The 18,771-nt window shown below is 40.3% G+C and overlaps 3 protein-coding genes across 4 annotated transcripts; all 3 read left to right on the top strand.

Annotated features, from left to right (window-relative positions):
* Window positions 232–8,057, top strand: LOC8082922 (SWR1-complex protein 4). 2 transcript variants are annotated; one of them, XM_021460209.1, is made up of 19 exons: window positions 232–376; window positions 454–630; window positions 700–795; window positions 1,591–1,656; window positions 1,748–1,807; window positions 1,915–1,975; window positions 2,433–2,434; window positions 3,091–3,220; window positions 3,807–3,874; window positions 3,967–4,059; window positions 4,144–4,191; window positions 4,483–4,626; window positions 5,590–5,700; window positions 5,778–5,873; window positions 6,103–6,174; window positions 7,069–7,123; window positions 7,217–7,251; window positions 7,515–7,640; window positions 7,750–8,057. In XM_021460209.1, the coding sequence occupies exons 2-18, from the start codon at window positions 517–519 to the stop codon at window positions 7,590–7,592; spliced, it is 1,329 nt and encodes a 442-aa protein (XP_021315884.1). In that variant the 5' UTR covers window positions 232–376; window positions 454–516; the 3' UTR covers window positions 7,593–7,640; window positions 7,750–8,057. The 2 variants fall into 2 exon arrangements, with proteins under 2 accessions (XP_021315884.1, XP_002451737.1); XM_002451692.2 differs by lacking the exon at window positions 2,433–2,434 and having other exon boundaries at window positions 1,915–1,971.
* LOC8071651 (ribosomal RNA-processing protein 8) lies at window positions 8,707–13,636 on the top strand. Its single transcript, XM_002451693.2, has 9 exons — window positions 8,707–9,174; window positions 9,690–9,751; window positions 10,125–10,176; window positions 10,320–10,434; window positions 10,547–10,641; window positions 11,502–11,608; window positions 11,691–11,805; window positions 13,208–13,252; window positions 13,336–13,636. Exons 1-9 carry the CDS (start codon window positions 8,959–8,961, stop codon window positions 13,402–13,404), a joined length of 876 nt encoding a protein of 291 aa, XP_002451738.1. The 5' UTR covers window positions 8,707–8,958; the 3' UTR covers window positions 13,405–13,636.
* On the top strand, window positions 13,791–18,626 carry LOC8071652 (putative GPI-anchor transamidase). The gene is made up of 10 exons (XM_002451694.2): window positions 13,791–14,260; window positions 15,588–15,629; window positions 15,726–15,870; window positions 16,060–16,289; window positions 16,447–16,504; window positions 16,663–16,740; window positions 16,844–16,932; window positions 17,704–17,785; window positions 17,874–18,047; window positions 18,257–18,626. Exons 1-10 carry the CDS (start codon window positions 13,806–13,808, stop codon window positions 18,392–18,394), a joined length of 1,491 nt encoding a protein of 496 aa, XP_002451739.2. The 5' UTR covers window positions 13,791–13,805; the 3' UTR covers window positions 18,395–18,626.

The raw sequence follows: 18,771 nt of genomic DNA on the forward strand, positions 1-18,771 counted from the left end.
CTATCAGCTATTCAGCAGTATTTTTTCTCAGCTATAATTTTTCAGCTAAACGAACATCAAAACTTTAGAATTTGTGTAAGAATGCTCAAAACAGGTCCTCCCGAAGAAGAAAACGAGTCCACACGCGACGCCGCGCCCACCCCCCTCCCCCCCGGGCCCCCCGCGGTCCTGGGCTCCTGGCCCAACCTCTCGTCTTCGTCGTGGCCCAATTAGGCTGGCATCGGTGTCCCGCGCTCCCAGCGGCCCAGCCCCCCACCACTCGGCAACTCCAATTCACACAGACTCACCGGAGCGTGGCGGCGGCGCGGCGCTATCTCCTCCACGGCTCTGCGCGCAGTCGTGGCCGGCGGCGGCGGCGGCGGCGTGCGTTCCTGCTGTGAGCTTCATCGCCCCGTGTCTGTGCCTCTCGTTGGTTGATATTTTTCTCTGAGCGCGCCTCTTGCCATGTCGCAGTAGGACGGAACCAAACCCTAACCCTAGCTTCCTCCACCGCGCCTTCCTCGTGAGGCCGTATACATGGACGCGAAGGACATACTAGGGCTTCCGAAGACCCCCTTCTCGTCCTCCCAGGAGAAGAAATCGCGGCCGCCCAAGGAGCCGCAGCGCAAGCCTGATGGCGTCTCGCGCGAGGTATTTCTTCACCCTGGCTCCTAGTCGCTGCTGCATGCCTGCGATGCTGATAAAATATTGGAGATGTAGGTCTATGCCCTCACTGGAGGGGTGGGAATGGCCCCGCTCATGCCGACCATCGAGGCATCGCACCTGAAGCGGCGGCCTGCTGCGGAGAAAGAGAAGGTGAGGGAGTACAATTCTTCTCGCTCCTATTGGAAATTGGATAGCTTCTGAGCTGCGCTGACCTTTAAGCTACTCATAAACCACACACTTGGAAAATTGATGAAGTACATTGCTTATTTAATTTGAACCTGGAATACATACTGTTTGGATTGCCAATGAAAATAGCTTTATGTTACCAGATTAAGCTTCCTCATGCGCGTTGGAACCACATCAACTTGTTAACCTGTAACATGTTTTTGTATATATGAAACCCCTTAGACTACAAATAAACATCCTAGTTCCTAATCAGCAGAATGCAGAAGTGCAGCTAGAGTCAAGCTTGTATAGAACTACTAACTTTGTATGCACCGTTCGTTCACTGTGTCTTGTGAAGATTTTTGCATTGGATTTGTGACATTTGTGAAATGTTACATTTGTTACCCATAGCAAAGCAATTCAACTTTGATGTGAACCTCTCATAGAATGCAGAAGATGATTACTCTTATCTACTCCCTCCATTCCAAATTATAAGTCATTCCAAGAATCTTGGAGAGTCAAAGCATTTTAAGTTTGACCAAATTTATATGATAACGTAATAACATTTATGATACCAACTAAGTATCATTTGGTTCTTCATTAGTTATATTTTCATATTAATATCTATTTGATGTCAAACTTGAGATGCTTTGACTCTTCAGGATTCTTGGAATGACTTATAAATTGGGATGGAGGGAGTAGTTATCTGGCTGTTTGATGCTATTGGAGTCAGGGGCCACTTTAGTCGATTTGACAAAACCATTTTAATATCTTATGCAGGTAGCATGGCAGTGGTTACCTTTCACATCATCGGCACGAACTGATAACCTTCAACTCTATCACTGGGTCTGTATCTTGCTCTGCTAATGTGCTGTATGTTGAAAAATAGCATGACTTGCTCACACAGTAATTAGTTCTCACCAATTCGAATTTTCAGGTTAGAGTTGTTAATGGTATTCAGCCAACTGGTGATTATCAGTTTGCAAAATATAACAAGGTAAGAACTATATTTTGTTAGGTACATAATTGAGCAAGAAGCCTTTCCTTGCAAAACATGGGGCTTACCCTGTGTCCTTGTCTTTATTTATCCTTCTGATTTTGCAGAAGGCTGATGTTGTTAAATATACGGATGAGGAGTACGAGAAGTATTTAGTTGACCCTGTAGGTACTACTTAGTACTTGCAATAGATTTTTGGAAATTTAGTGTCTGATTTGTTTCTGAGCTTACGTTTTTGTGCTACCTACACTTCATATCCAGGAATAGCGAAGTCACAAATGTTCATTTCATATGGTTTCTAGTTATAGTATATTAGAAACTGAATTGTAGTTTAGCTCCCTTTCCCATATTAACAAGATATTCTTACATCTAAACATCTGTTTGATATTGCATTATTGCATTTGTCTTTGTTGGCATGACATGCTTGTTAGTATCGTATATAGGTGGTGACCTTACTGCTGCTGATCTTGTAGGGTTAGTACCCATCCATGTGAAAGTTCTTTGTAGTATTTAAGTTCATAAATGAAAGCTTTCATATTCTGCTATTGGAATATGTATTTTCAGATATTAAATATACCTATTATTTATACCCAAACTCAAAACAGAATTTCTTTTTTTTTTGCAGTGGTATGACCTTTTTGCTGAAGGCTTATTGGTTTAATAAATAAATTTATGTTGGAAATTTTGAAATCTTCACTCATGTTTTTACCTTACTGTATGTATACACTATTGTTCAGTTATTTGTCTACTTTAGCAGAAGCATTTCTAGAATAGAACAAATGGACACGTGTAAATTTTTTTTTTACCTTATGTTGGAACCAAACCACAGGTTTGGGGCTAGATTTAGATTTCATTAGCCTTGCCACAAACCATGGCAGGTTGGGGATACAATGATACATATAGCCATATAGGGTAGCATACTTAGTCCTTAAGAAAGGATTGCAGCATATTCTAGAGATGCTAAAGTAGATGCTAAAGCAAGATAAGAATAAGATCAGGGCTGACACAACCACCAACTACTCTAGATAAGTATCCTAAGTAGACAAGCACAAGACTTATGCTTTCACCTTACTGTATGTATACAACATTGTTCAGTAATTTGTCAACTTTAACAGAGGCATTTTTAGAATACAACCAATGAACATATGTCTAATTTTTGGTCTGCTGTCAGCCTGTCACTTTGGATGTTCATAAACTTGTTTTTGGGGGTTTAAATTTTCAGGATCCCCCCCTCCCTGTTCTTTCCAAAGTTCTAAAAGAAATATGTGGTGTACCTATTTCAGGATTGGAGCAAGGAAGAAACTGATCAGCTATTTGAATTATGTGAACGATTTGACCTTCGCTTCATAGTAATAGCAGATAGGTTTCCAACTGCTCGCAGTGTGGAAGATCTGAAGAGTCGTTACTATTCTGGTAATTTAATCATGATATCTTAGGGGTCAGAATGTCAAATTGAACATGCTTTCTGAAATTTTCTTCCATTTTTAATCTTTGTTTATATGCATTAGACTAAAATAAAAACTATTGGCCCTGCTTTTATATTGAGAGCAATGAAATATGCATTTACTTGCTCAGGATCAAACATTGGTGATGTATTTTTTGGTTCTGTCTATATTCAATGTACAAGTAATTATTCATCAACAGTAACCTTCCAATCAAAACGAGGAAGATATTTGCATGCACTCTTGTATCATAGATGTTCTGAAATCCAAACTGCTCTCTTGCGACTTCTTTTTTACTTCTTTTAAATTTAAATTGATGAAGAAAGTCTTGAAGATTGCCATTGCATTCGGTCTATTGTACAATGTACTTTATTTGTACATAACTTTCTTTGTACCATGTTATGTTACCAGAGGTTAGGTGGCATCATAACTTTCTATTCACCCATTCAATCAATTATTATTGAAAAGCATGTATGCACAATTTGTGTGTATTTTCGCCATCTCAATCTAGATGTTATACCTTGCCTCTATAGTCATCGTCGTTTTTATTTTTGCAGCTTCTCGGACTCTTCTAATTCATAGAGCCAGGTCATTCGAAGATGTTTCTGGGAATCCCCTTGGGAAGGTAGTGCTTAATTCTCTTCCCTAATTAAAAGTAATTACTTCATTGTCATGATAAATCTTGTCCTGTAATGTGTCCACCGTGTTTGTTCTCAGGATACCTATGATGCTGCTCATGAGATTGAGAGGAAGCGTGCATTATCAGCACTTCTCTCCCAAACAAAGCAGCAAGAACGAAAGGATGCTGAGGTGAGAAATTAGCTGACTTTTGCAGTTTTACTATTTCCTAGATTCTGTTGTCGTGTACCTGACTGCCAAGTGTTTCTTTTTCAGACTTTAGCAGAAGCAAAACGTATTATGGAATCTCGTGCTGCTACCAAAGTGAGTAACCAATCCATGTTATTACATGTACTATAGCACAAATAATCTAATGCAATAAGCTTCTAATGATAATTTGTATGGTATTTATGGGGTGAATTTCTTTTGCGAAGCAACTGATGGCAAAACATCTAGGTGTTTGTTATCTTTTCAATTAAACAGCACCTTTATCGTGCCGATATTGTTCATCTACTCCCTTTTCTATTTCAATTGTTGGTACTTTCAAGAGTAAATGGACACTGCTTGATGTAATCGTATGAATTGTTGGATGTCTAATTGTTTGTTACTTTGTAGGATGTTGATGAAGCTGTAATGCCTCCGAGCTCTGATAATGCTATGGTTCCTGTTGATGGTGTATCTCCTTCGAGCAGCACTCATCCGTCTTTATTACATCCAAATACAACAGCTAACACCTTGATACCTAATGCACTACGAACGGTAATCCTGAAACTATTTCTGGTTAAGTCTTATGTTTGGTTAATTTACATTTTAAGTTATGTTGACAGATGTTCTTTTTACCCTGAAGAAGCCACAATGATAATTTTATTATGCAAGAAGATCAGCCCTAATTCAGCTTATCACACTTAGATTTTACTATCCATCCGTTTCACCACTCACCAGTCACCACTACTCAGTAACATCTAAAGGAGATTAAATCAGATACATTTACAATTATACATATATTTTCAATGTTTTTCCTCCACTAGATCTGATATCACCTTAATTTCTATCATAGGGTTTTGTTAGGACATTGAGGTTACATGAATACTTTGTCCCACTAAGTGAAACTCGGATAAATGCCATATTGCCATGTGGTTTTGGCGATCATATATCAACCTCACAGCGCGCGGCATTTTTTGAAAATGCAAACCTCATATTAGAATTTATGCAAGCTTTCATTAAAAGTACTGAACTACTGATGTTGTGTTCGAGAAAAATGTTGTCTTGGAAGGCACAAAGTGGGTGTCGCATTTGCATATCCGTTTTTGCCACTATCTGTAGATATATGGTGCATCAGGTTTGTAATCAGGTGGAAAAATGAATGCATTTGCATGTTTGAACTGTATTGTTATTCTAATTGCCATGTGTTGAGTAGTGTAATTCATCTTTCCACTTTCATTTCTATGGGCTTAAGTAGACCTGTGTCTCCTTTCAAATGTATAAACCATTAAATATAAATAGATCCTATTTATTTGTGAAAGATGATTGTTATAGCGTGTTTTGTCGTTTCTATGAAATATAGCTGCCTCTTAGTGCTAAACACAGAACAAATAGACCTACTATTAATATGCTCCTGGTGACTGGTCACTTCTCACCTTATCTGGTTAACTCAGTGCAACATTGTACATCTATCTGCATTTTTCTTATATTTGCAAATGACCTTTATACTTTCTCTTTCAGCTTCGAGTGTATTTGAGAACTCATGCGCTTGACCAAATGGTCCAAGCAGTAGGTGCTTCAGCTGGCATTAGAGTTATCAAAAGGGTTGATCAAACACTACAAGAGCTAGGGGTTCGTTCTGTACTTGATGCACACAAAATTAATTTGTGAAACAGCATAAATATATTTTCGCAACCATCTTTTTTTAGGTGAATTTGAAGCCTAAGGTCCCAACAAAAGCAGTCTGTGTAGAACATATTGAACTGCGGAATGAGCTACTCACATTGCTTAACCTACAAAAGCAGGTATTTTTTTAAGGCTGAGCATCCATGTTCTTTAGCATTTTGCAAGTTGCATATATTTTTAACCTTAAATTTGCATTAGGTTGCAAAAGTGTTGATTCCCGATTTTGATCTTTTTTCCGAAGCACCTGATGAATAAGATGGGAAGGAAAAATGGGGAAACTAAGCATATCTTCAAATATTTGTTCTTTCCCTTCAGCTAACAGTTCCCTTTTGTCTTTTATGTTAATAGCTGCAAAGTAAAGAGGCTGAAGTTTCAGCTAACCGGGAAAATTCCTTCACAGAAGCACCAAGTACACCTAAGGTATATATTATAATATATGAATTACCTGACCTTTTTCTCTTTTTATCAGTGTGGAACAGTTGTATAGTGTGAAGTCATTAACCTTGGGGAATAGATACATCCGAATGGAAATAGGGCTTCCTCTTGTTGTAATCTGTTGAAGAGTTATATTATATGGCTGTTGCAACTTGCAAGTAGTTCCTTGATAGAAGATATGAAGAGCTCAGTGGGGTATTAAGTATTATCGGGATTGTGAAAAACAATGACAATATATGTGTTATGGTGGGCAATAAGTATAGTCGTTGCAACAAGGCAAGTGGCCGAAGGCCACTATCCATCTGTGCGGCATAGGGCAGCTAGGAGTCCTATTTGTTAAGTTTGTTAGGCATATCCAGTTGGACTCTTGATTTGTTAGTTATTGAGTCCCTAAAGATTAGGAGTTTGGTTATTGAGTCTTGCATAAGTTAAACAGTTTGGAAGGAATACGGATAAGCCTGGGATTGAGATATTATTATCTCCCTTGGGCGCCCACCCCTGCTCTCTCTCTCTCTCTCTCTCTCTCTCTCGGCACCTTCCTTTGTCCCACGGCCTGAACCCTAGGCGCCGAGCACGGCGCCGCCGGTTCGTCGTCGTGTGTTCAAGCCTAGACCTAGTCCCACCCACCACCAATATAATCTCAGGAGCTTAAGCGCTAACAATATGTTAATTCACAGCACTTCAAGATCCAAATATCCTGTTAACTGAAATGTCTAGTGGAACCATCTAAAAAGGTCTAGTGCAAAATTATTATTGCTGAGACAGTGAATTATGTTCCCCCCTTTTGCGGTAATAGTTATGCTTGCTGGCTAGTGCCTTATCAGGTTCCATCTATTAGTTGCTTTCTATTTAACAACATTATTGTGTGTTTATTTGCAGCGTTCTAATAGGGACATTGATCGTCCCTTCAACCCTGATGCAATTGGGTTTACAGGTATTTTAAAGTGGGCACTTCAGGATTTTACGCCTTTCTTCTTCAGGGGTTGCCTATTAATATTTTGCATCATCCTGCTTTATGTGACTTCAGGTGAAAGAGCTGGCAAACGGGACCACAAGCGGAAGGTTTGTTGTTTTTTCCCCTTTAATTCTGCTGTTAAACTTTGCTCAGTTTCTTTTATGGTACATCCACATCTTTGAATTGAAGCATCCTCGCTGTTTCTGAAGCATCCTTGCTGTTTCTGCGATGTCTGTTAGATTACAGATGATTTATTGGATGTCTAATATAATATTTCCTACTACTATGGACCTATACGAGTTCAATTCATTTTTTTCATCTACTTTTAACTATGTTATGGCTTCATTTCATCTCAAATCATCTTTGCCAGACCACTGGAAGATTTATAGATGCGCCTCCATCACCACCCCAGTCCAAGCGGCCTAGAAAATTGAAGGGATCTGACTGATAATTCTGTTCAAAGAGCAGGGGCGAAAATCTGTAGTCAAACAACCAGGTATGCCATATATATCATACTGAATTTAAACAATATATTTACATGATTATTTAGTCCCCACTTTAGAGCTGAAGACTTGACTTTTACATCACTTTTTTGAATCATGTAGCACTTGCAGCCGGTACAGTCTTGCAGTAGAGATGAACTAGCACTTAATAGGTCTGCAACGCATCTGTGGAAGTTCATTGAGCTGGCCAGTCATGCAGATGAAGGAACCAGCTTTCGTTGCTAGATGTGCTTGCCCTGACATCGGGGCATATGCTGGGTGGACCTAGAATCACGTCGGTTTTGGATTTGTAGTTTGTAATGTATCTGTTATATATGTATGTACAGAGATAACTGTAAGATCGAAATTGTTACTGCTCAGCAGATTTCTGAATTCTGAGTTTGGCAAAGGCTCATGGACAATTCCGTTTTTGCTCCTGTCCAACCAGCGCGGTCAATCGGCTCACCCAAATACCCAAATACAAACAGCTTTAGGTGGCCAAGCGAACAAGCTGTAAGGATGGGGTGTAATTAAATGAATTAAATAAAAAAATGTGAGAAAAATTGTTTATTTAGTTCATTCAATTAGATAGAGAAGAACCGTGGGTTCCCATTTGGAGCACAATCTCCATCCTTACTAAAAATCAAACTTAGTTATTTGAAGCTTCTTTATGCTATTTAAAAAATCCGCACATGTTTGCTTTAGTCTGGACTAGGGAGTGAAGCTTCTCATAAAATTACTTGTTTGTCATTTTTAAAACCTTTGTCAATAAACCAGCTGATGGTTTTGGCTGATTATTTGTTGCGAGAGAAAAAACAATACTCGCCGTGGCCATTAATATATAAATATCGGAGGGACTGCTGAATTAATCGCAATCTCCTTTCTATTTACATGCTTTAGGTACTGCGTAACATTGTCAGAAAAGAAGCTTAGAATTCCTGTAAGAATGCTCTGTTCCAAACAGGGCCTTAACCTAACCGGAACTCCCAGCGAACAAAATGAGTCACACACACAGCCCCCGGTCCTGGGCTCCTGGCCCAACCTCGCGTCCTCGCCGTGGCCCAATTAGTTGGCATCCCCACCACTCGGCAACTCCCACTCACACAGACCGGCGCGGCGGCGGCGCGGCGCGGCGCGGCGCTATCCCCTCCGCGGCTCTGCGCGCAGTCGTGACGGCAGCAGCAGCGGGGCGGCGGCGGCGGCGCGGCGTGCGTCCCTGCTGTGAGCTTCCCCGTGTCAGGCTAGCTCAGGCTGACAGTGTACCACAACGTCAGTCGCACGACCCCGGAACTCGGACAACCCTCGCGGCTCGCGCAGCCCTCTCCCGCTCCCATGGATCCACCGCAAGAGTCGGCCGCTGCCGGCCGGAAGAGGCGCCGGCGAGGAGGCGTCCGGAATCGCAAAAAGCTTTCCTCGCAGAAGGGGCTTCCTCCAGCGGCTGCGCCCCCAACGCCGGCGTCCCCACCGGTGAAGCGGCGGCGCAAGGACGTCGCTGGCCAGGCCGCCGCCATGCCGAAGAGAGGCAACACCTCGAGCCTACTCGACAAGGTAATCTACCTATCTTACCCGGGTGACCGGATTGGAGGGAGTGTGGTGCAGTAGAGGGTTTGGGTTGCAAACTATATCGAATCCCTCGCCTGTTGGGGACAACAAAAATCTATGTATGTGCGACGCCAGTGTTAACAAGTGTACTTTATGTGATGATTAATGTATTAGTGTTTTTATATAGTATGGCAGCCAGTTCTGTGATATTGTGCTGATAGCCCTTTTGCATCTCTCATTATGACAAGCTGCAGAAAAAAAAAGCATAGCTAAATGAAGGAAAGCATCATGCCCTGTGTATTTCTGTATCTTAGTGCATTGCTCCAATTCGCACATTGGCGTTCATTTGGTTCTACTTGATAAATTTAGCAAATGGTGAATTCTTGATGGCAGGAGTTGTTAAATACTTAAACCTGATTTGCATCTACATGGCTTCATTATAGAGTTTATCCCTGGTTCATACTTTCATTGTTTTCTGTGAACTTACTAATTAATCTGTTTGTTATTTGCTGACATCTTAGATGCGTGCAAGGTTATCTGGTGGCCATTTCAGAATGTTAAATGAGAAGCTATACACTTGCAGGTTGGCATTCTACACATCACACTTGTTTTTGGTTGATTTTTTATGTCTTGATGAATGGCTTGGATATATACTTTGTGTGATTGCATATAACAATAGTTAGACAATACATACGTGGTTGTCTGTTAGCTCTTATTCTCTACAAATAATGATAATTCATGGTAGTGATATTGTGTCTCATTACCTCCTACTTCATGTGATTTGTGAATGCCTAATGCTAACAATTTCCCCATATGACTTTATATGCTGGTTGCCTTATCATTAGTAAAATATACTGTACTGAATTACTAAAGGTCTGTTAGACCTTGGAATCCAGAGACACCAGAGCTTCACGTTTCATTCACATTTTCACATATATATTCTTTACCTTTCTCAGTGGAGAGGATGCGTTTGACTACTTCAAAAATGACCCTAATCTTTTTGATGTGGTACGTTATTATTTTATTCTTCTTGCTTTAATACTAGTATCTGTCTCAAAAATTTATTGCTGTGATTATTATGCAAAAAAGGATTCATTCAAGCAACTAATTAACCATGAGGTTACATGCTTGAATTCACATTTCTCTCTTAGTATCATACAGGATATCAAGAGCAGATGTCACACTGGCCTGAACAGCCAGTGAATGTAATAATCAATTGGTTGAAGAGTCACAATGCATCATGGACTGTTGCTGATTTTGGCTGCGGTACGATTAATCTTACTGTCTTGTAGCTGGTGCTTCTTGCAAATTTCCTCCTTGTTACATCTTTTTATTTCTCTGGCGCAATTATGAGAATACTACTATTCATATTTCCCAGGCAATGCCACAGTTGCAAAAAATGTGAAGAACAAGGTTTTCTCCATTGATCTTGTTTCAGATGATCCTTCAGTGATTGCGTGTGATATGGCTCATGTAAGCACTAGCTGCAAGCTGCACAATACCTTTCTTATGCTTTCCATTATTAGCTATCTGTCTTTTATGTTAGTTTGCTAAACGTTTTCCTGGTGGTTCTTTGTCATCCTTGTGGTTTTTGCATGATTCTTAGTAATGGTTGAGAACAACATCGCGGGTTTGTTGCATGAGCAAGAATGGTCCATATTTTGACAATATTTTTGTACAAGACCATTTCAGCGCTACTTATTTTTTACAAACCTGCAGAGTTGCAGTTGAACAGTTTATCTACCATTGTACTATGTTTTTACATGAATAAAGAATTTCTAGAACTATATTTCCTTGATGTTAATATTCAATTTTTTTTGGTAAAAGAGCTTAGTTGAATATTTAGTTTTGATGGATGAGTTGAAGGTAACATAGCTAAGATAATGTAGTTTCTTTGAGGTGATGTGCATTGATTAAGCAGCATCAGTGTCGCATTCACTAACTTATAGGAAATTGAAGTGTCAGATGACCAAGTTAGAATGATAGTTCACTATTGTTCATTGATGAGCCTTCACTTCATCATATGAGTTCCTATGGTTCTTATGAACCCCCCCCCCCCCCCCCCCCCCGCCCCCCTCCTCTCAAAAAAGATGGATTTGTAACAACATCCAATATTTCGTCATCGTCCTAGTGTTGAATTAATCTTAAGACATAACTTCTCTATTCAAAGAGACTGTCCAAAGAGATCTCCTGTTCTTCCATTATACAGTCTGCCTTTTTTCCAGGATGAACCTAGGAGTAGTCAGACTGAATAAAATGTTCACTGAATCTTTGACTAGTGTGCAAATAATTAATTGAACTAAACTTATTCCTTCTTTTTGGTATGTCTGCAGACTCCATTGGAGCCATCTTCTATAGATGTTGCAATATTTTGTCTCTCTTTGATGGGAATCAACTATCCAAGTTACTTAGAGGAAGCAAATAGGGTTCTCAAGCCAAGGTTTCCTTAACCTTTAGCTGCTGCAACTCTTACTGCAAAAGGCTACTTCTTGTTTTCTTTATTTATAGATTTGTTTATGCAGTGGTTGGCTTGTTATTGCTGAAGTGCGAAGTAGGCTAGACCCGAACAACGGAGGTGCTGATCCTGAAAAGTTTTCTAAAGCCATTATCGAGCTTGGCTTTTCACTTGTTTCAAAGGTTTGCATGTTTTTTCACTTGAGTTCTTAATTTGATACATTATTATGAAGTAGTTATATATACAATAAGCGCTTGCAAGTACTGAAACGTGTGGTTCTAATTAGCATTGGTTCTCTATGGACCCAATCAATCTACTTTCCAGTCTCCAGAATTGTATATGTAAGTTTGACCATATGGCTCTGTTATGGATGCCTTCCTGGGCCCACAATATCGGCGATGCAAGAAGCATATTGGCAAGCAGTAGGCATGTTTGGACTTTAGAGCATCTCCAAGAGTCTTTCTTAAACTCACTCTCTAAATATCATTTGGAAAGCCATTTGAATAAAAATTGCTCTCTATATCTTTTCACCCTCCAACAGTTTGTCCTCCATCTTTAGCTAGCAAGAAATCTGGAATAAAGCATACTTATATTTGGAGATCTAATTAAAGAAGCTGCTGGAGGGTATTTTTCACTAAAATCTCTATTCCTATCAATTATAAGTAGTTTTTCGAGTTGCTTTTAGAGATGGAGTCGGATTGGAAGTTAAGTTAGCTAATTGTTAGGAGATTAGTTAGCCTTGGTTTACTAGGTTAGTTGATATTGGTTGTAAAGCTTGAATATGTTTTAATTGCCTAATGGGCCAACCTTATATATATGAAGGGTAGCTGATCAGGAAAATAAAAAAAGAGTTAATTGTTTGACATAATTCTCCGGAGCCTCCTTGAGAGGACAAACACACTCTGCCTCTTGCTGCAACGTTTGCATCTACTACCTATATAAGAACCATTCATGGCCTGATAAAAGAGCACGTCAAATGGTTGCCTGTGAATTTCTTCAATTTGATATTTTGGTTCACTTGCAGAGTTGCAGTTTTTGACTGAAAGTTAATATGTCTTGCTTGCATGATCCATTCCATTCATTGTTTTCTCCTGGTTTATTTTTTGTTATGGTTTGTGTGGTGTCTAATACAAGATAGCATGTGTGATGCAGTAAATACCATATGACAGGCATTATATTGTATCATCACAGACATTATATCATGTAGAATGAAAATAGCTGGGTTACCAAAATATATGGTGGTGCTATGTGGTCCAATGTATTGAGTAATATTAGATCATGACTCTGAGAGCTTCGCTCGTTGCATCCTTGCAATACACCTGAGAACTAATCAGTTAACTATCATTTGTGGAGTTGGTATGCAATGCTGGTTTGTGAAACATTTGCATTGATTTGCGATTGCCCTGTTTTACATGTGAACCTCTGTAATGGACTAGAAGTTTGTTCAGTCCCTTCCATTTTGGCACCTTCATAATTTCTGATATACAGTGCACATTTTTATTGGTGAAAGATTACACTTCATTTGCTCGATAATAGATGATTCTGAAGATACTTTATATTTGGCTGTTGGTATCCTTTCTGCAGGATGTGAAAAATAAAATGTTCATTCTATTCTACTTCAGGAAAAAGGTTAGTTTCAGTTTTTTGCTACCTGAACTACCTAGATCACTTGTCCTTCATGCTGAATTCACTGGCTTACCTTGCCACTGCAGGAAAAAAGTAAGCTGGCAAAGAGCATCGATTGGCCCCAGCTGAAACCGTGCTTGTACAAGCGGCGATGAGCCGATTGTCTCGTATCCACTAGTAATACTGTAGTTGTAGTAGCGCTCGTTAAAAGTTTCGTCAAACTGAAGTATCGTCTTGATTAGGTTCCTCCGTACCTGTATGGCTGTATCTGTATCCCAGTCTATTCCATTATTTTCTGCGTCTTTCATGTATTGGACCTCACAAGAAAAGATCACCTATAGGGGACGATGCATTGCATGGAAGTATAATTCAAGTCTACGTTTCACATGCTGCAAATTTTGTGTACAGTCCAGAGAACGAACATCTGGACCGTTTTCATTTTTCAGTCTGGAAGGCTTCCCAGCAAACGCGCCCGATCCGTGTCAAACAGCAGGTCACGCGTCCGATTTCGTGTGGTCGTGCGAGCCGGCCCAGGCCACCCTGCTGCCTGCCGAGGATGAGACGCTCCACGCCTCCTTCTCAACACGGGCCGCTCGCGCTCCTTCTACCAGCCCGTTTTGGTGATTTACTTACTCAAGGCCCATTCCCTGTTTCCGGTCCTCTTGGAGTTGGGCCGGCCTTCTTCCCACCTCCCGGCCGGATCCGCCGCGCAGTTCCACCAGTTTCGCCTCCCGTCGCCGGCCCCGGCGAGCTCCGCCTCCTTGATCTCCCCCGACCAGACCAGCAGCTTCCCCACTCCCCAGCCTCGCACGCCGTCCCCTTCGCCGGCGCCGTCATGGCGTTCGGCAGACGGAGCCCCGGGTCCTCGCGGCACCGTCCCGCGCTCACCATCGTCTCGGCGCTACTCCTCGCCTTCCTCTCCTCCGCCGCCGCCGCCGCGGCGGCGTCGTCGTCCACCGACGCGATGCACAACAACAACTGGGCCGTGCTCGTGTGCACCTCCCGCTTCTGGTCAGCCCTCTTCATCCTCCTCGTCGTCTGCTCCTGTTTGGCTGGCTGTGGCTGGGGATCCAATCCGGTTCTGTCCTACTCGGTAGGCGTAACTTCGGCGGGTTTCGTCTGAGGGACCAGTAGGATACTAAATAGGGCGCGGCTTGGCCTGTTTGGATACTCATGGCTAATTACTAGCTGGGCTAAGAATTAGCTCTAGCTACCTGGATAACTACTAGTTGAACACTTGGCTACAAATTTAGCCCACCTATTAGCTCTCCTGTTTGGATGCACTAGAGCAATTTTAGCTAGCTAGCAATTAGCTCTTGTATCCAAACATGCTCTTAGTGAAGTTGTATGATTCATGGCGCTGGTCAGAGAGCTTGTTGTGCGCTCATGCGACATCTAGTTGGTGGCAGATCACAAAAATGATACTGTATATTAAGTAGTGTGTGGTTTTTGGATCTCTATCCCATAGATAATGAATCGAAGTTCGCATTTGCACGTACCGGTAGTTGCCTGCATGGATCATTGGACGATCTGGTTGGGGTGGAGTTGATAGTAAAAAAAACACACAGCAGCGAGAGAGAGCATTAGCTTCTCAAACTTCCAACTAAGAGCTGGTTTCAATCTCTGGAATTTGGTGGAAAAAGAATCCTATTGTTTGGGCAGTCTGTTTGGCTCTATTTAGAACTAAAACAACAATTCCAATCAATTCAGTGTAGCCCGCCAGACCAAGATAAGATTCATGGCTTGAAAAGTGGAAAGTCCAATTCCATTTTATTCTACTATTTAGTCAGCCTGCTTCCCCTGTCATTGGAAGCATCTGACCTGTTCCTTGTAACCATTAGACAACCATGAGTCCACGACAATGTTAAAGGAGCACTATTAAGCATGCCTGGTCGGCTGCTCAAAGATGCGTGGACCCAAATGGGCCGCATAGTATTGTTTTACTGTTTCTGCTGCAATACCTGAGATTTATTACAAAAATCTATAATGATTTGGCACTTGAGTTCTCAACTGGGAGTCCAACAACAGATCTGCTATTTTGTGACAGGTTAAGAATAATCATGCTTCAAAAGTCAAATGCTCTGAGTAACTATGTGAGTTCAGTTGTGACTAAGCAACCTAACAAGGTCAAAAGTTCTTAAACAGGGTATTGATCTAGATCGACATGGTTTTGTATGTCTGTTCAGTTGTAGGTGACTTAATCGTGTTAGAGATATCTCCATTTCGGATGCATGTCATGTTATCATAGTCTAATCTAACAGTACCATTCAGCTAGGTGGATAATGCTTTACATTATTTGTGCATAACTCTTACTAATTATTGTTGTTAATGTTCCCAGGTTTAATTATCGACACATGGCAAATACATTGTCCCTTTACAGGTATCATATTAATTTGGTTTCATGTGGAATTATTAATCCATTCTCTGTTTAGTGCCTACAGCTTATTCCATATTGTTGCCTTTTGTTTCCTTTCAGGACTGTTAAGAGATTAGGAATACCTGATGAGCGAATCATACTTATGTTGGCGGACGATATGGCCTGTAACCCTAGGAACAGCTATCCTGCCCAAGTTTTCAATAATGAGAACCACCAGCTAAATCTCTATGGTGACAATGTTGAGGTGAACCTCTGCATTCTGTAAATATTGTTACTGAACCATAACATGTACGTAGTGCCTAAGAACACTACACAGTGCACCTCACAATATTCACTTAAGTGTACATAATGCTTGTCTGATCCTAGTGTTAGAAACATTAGCAAATCATAATACTTTGATTTTTTGCTCCTTTTTTACTTTCTATTATGACAGGTCGATTATCGAGGGTATGAGGTGACAGTTGAAAATTTCTTGAGAGTTTTGACAGGCCGACACGAAAGTGCTGTACCAAGATCGAAGCGTCTCCTTAGTGATGAAGGAAGTCATATACTTTTGTACATGACTGGACATGGTGGTGATGAATTTTTGAAGTTCCAAGATTCTGAAGAGCTTCAGAGCCATGACTTAGCAGATGCTGTGAAGCAAATGAAAGAGAAACATAGGTGGTTTATTCTTTGTCAGTTTATTTTATTTTTTCTTCACATTTTACTGTACAAGATTCCCATAGGTAAAAACAATGAATTTTTAAGAATCAAATGCTTCCTTACCATCTTCAGTTTGCAATAGTCGGTCCTGACCTATTCTCTTTTATCTGTCCAGATTTAAAGAGCTGCTGATAATGGTAGATACCTGCCAAGCTGCTACTCTCTTTTCGCAGGTTCGTTTCACTGTTAGAAATGCATCTTGTAATATAAATATGGGACATGGCAATTTATATCAGGCTACTAGGCTTAGACAAGATGTGGCACATATATCATCTTCTGTATGTAAATGCTATACCATTGTAACCATACCTGACATATTTAATATCTGCAGCTTCAATCACCTGGTGTTCTGGCGATTGGTAGTAGCATGAAGGGTGAAAACTCTTATTCTCACCATCTTGATTCAGATGTGAGAACATCCTTTCCATTTACAGTTTTTACAGATATTCTCTGTAACTGCATTTTGGCTTACTTGTCATCAAGCTGATCAATTTGATCTATTTCTGTGGCAGATAGGTGTTTCTGTTGTGGATAGGTTTACCTATTATACACTTGCTTTCTTTGAGAAACTGAACATGTATAGCAATGCCTCACTGAACAGGTACAAGTGTAAAACAAACTTTAAACAGTGTTTCTGATCTTATGCATATTGATCCATAAGTACTTTTAACTGCTGTGTTCCAAACTTAATGTTCTCACATGTTTATATGTATAAGATAAATCTTTTCCATGAGGAATGTGTTGTGCCTCTTTTAGGTCTTATTGGGATGTGCATTGAATCCAAACACTTGGCTCATTTTGCATTAAGATGTTGAGTCTGCTGTGCCATTTGAAGATTTGCATGTGATATGATGTTAGTAGAAGGGATAGGTCAGCTCACTATCTTTGTTACCACATAAGAAAGTGAAATTCACTGCTGGCAACTGGCAAATTTTACCAAATCTGCTATTCTGTGGTTACATGGAGCCTGTATTGTGGGACATAAGCATCGCATCAATTTTTTAAAATCAAGCACGAGTGCACGACAAAGATAAAAATGGGCACTAGAGGTCAGAGGGTATGCAACTCTTTAGAATAACTGCTGACAGAAGCCATTGTAAACTGTCAAACAAATTACTGTACTTTTCTTTCTCAAACAGGCAGAAGAGCTGCCTATGATTATATAATGTACTCCCTAGTAAAGATCAGCCCACCAATTACTATTCTTATTGCATGCTCGAACATTGTTTATGTTGATTTTACTGATCTTTGGGAATCCATCGTGAAATTCTGCTGCTAAACTTTGGGAGGTAACATAGCCGAGAAAGTCTACATAGTAACACACTTATGTTCATATTGTATATTGATAGCCTTCTCATTTTGTACGCTGCAGTCTTTTCACCTCATACAATCCTTCCATGCTGATGTCTACTGCGTATTATCGAATGGATCTTTATGAGCGTCCCTTAAATGAGGTAATAAGACAGTTTATATTTCTGGATTCTCATTAACCACTCTTGTTCACACAAATCCTTTTTCTCTTTATTTTCTGTCATTGATCAGGTGCCTGTGACAAATTTCTTTGGATCAGTCATGAAGACTCTCCACACAGATTCAGCCTACACAGGTTTCTTGGCTGCACATGACAATGAAACTCCCATGGACATCGGAGATAATCTAGATGATCAGTTCATGTTAAAGGATAGAGCTACCGCAAGAAGATCAAACATAGAAAAGGTGAATATTAATTCAAGTTTTGAGATAGCTAAAATAGCGGTGCTAGCGTCTAGGTCTACTTGGTTGAATCATCGAGTATCCTAGATGGTCTTGTTCTCATTCTCGTATGCTATTATTATTCTCCTTTCTATAGTTCTGATGACTGTCAAGCTTTGTCTCGAAAAAAGAAAGTTTTGAGATGCTAATACTTTACAAATTGCAACATGCAGGAGGCACAATTAACGCCACATGGATGGACTGAAGTGCTGCTTGAACAGCTGGAGGGAAGGAATACTGATACTGTTGTGATATATGGTCTGGGTGCTATGGGTATATTGTTGGCACTTTCAACTTGGTTATCAATGTAGGCACTAAAAAGAGTTCTGTTCACACACTATCCAAGAATAACCCCCTCGCGACAGCCAGACAAAAAAAAAGAATATGGTTGTGATTTTTTCTTTGTCTTGGTTTTTAGATTAATTGAGTAGAGTTCTCTACAAATTGCTGTATGTAGTTCTTTGGAAATTACTATATTATTACTCTGTTAACATGATTTTTTTGGGAATGATTTGTGTATCACATATCTCCATGGTTGTTTTTTATAACCGTTTGAGTAGCTCGTCTCCTTGCAAATTTTGATATATTACTATATATACATATCAGGTCTTTTTTTTTCTTGTCTTGGATGATAGAATAATAGTCCAATGTTTAATTTTCTGGAAGCTTGTTGCATGATGAGGATTTC

This window comes from Sorghum bicolor, chromosome 4 (assembly GCF_000003195.3).
Source record: "Sorghum bicolor cultivar BTx623 chromosome 4, Sorghum_bicolor_NCBIv3, whole genome shotgun sequence".
In the NCBI taxonomy this organism is placed as follows: Eukaryota; Viridiplantae; Streptophyta; class Magnoliopsida; order Poales; family Poaceae; genus Sorghum; species Sorghum bicolor.

Coding starts and splice junctions, on each gene's coding strand:
- LOC8082922 (XM_021460209.1), top strand. CDS start 517: ATGGACGCGAAGGACATACTAGGGCTTCCGAAGACCCCCTTCTCGTCC. Junction 3,875..3,966: donor CTGGGAATCCCCTTGGGAAG/GTAGTGCTTAAT, acceptor GTTTGTTCTCAG/GATACCTATGATGCTGCTCA. Junction 6,175..7,068: donor AAGCACCAAGTACACCTAAG/GTATATATTATA, acceptor GTTTATTTGCAG/CGTTCTAATAGGGACATTGA.
- LOC8071651 (XM_002451693.2), top strand. CDS start 8,959: ATGGATCCACCGCAAGAGTCGGCCGCTGCCGGCCGGAAGAGGCGCCGG. Junction 9,752..10,124: donor GAGAAGCTATACACTTGCAG/GTTGGCATTCTA, acceptor TACCTTTCTCAG/TGGAGAGGATGCGTTTGACT. Junction 11,806..13,207: donor GCTTTTCACTTGTTTCAAAG/GTTTGCATGTTT, acceptor TCCTTTCTGCAG/GATGTGAAAAATAAAATGTT.
- LOC8071652 (XM_002451694.2), top strand. CDS start 13,806: ATGAGACGCTCCACGCCTCCTTCTCAACACGGGCCGCTCGCGCTCCTT. Junction 17,786..17,873: donor ATGAGCGTCCCTTAAATGAG/GTAATAAGACAG, acceptor GTCATTGATCAG/GTGCCTGTGACAAATTTCTT. Junction 18,048..18,256: donor GAAGATCAAACATAGAAAAG/GTGAATATTAAT, acceptor TGCAACATGCAG/GAGGCACAATTAACGCCACA.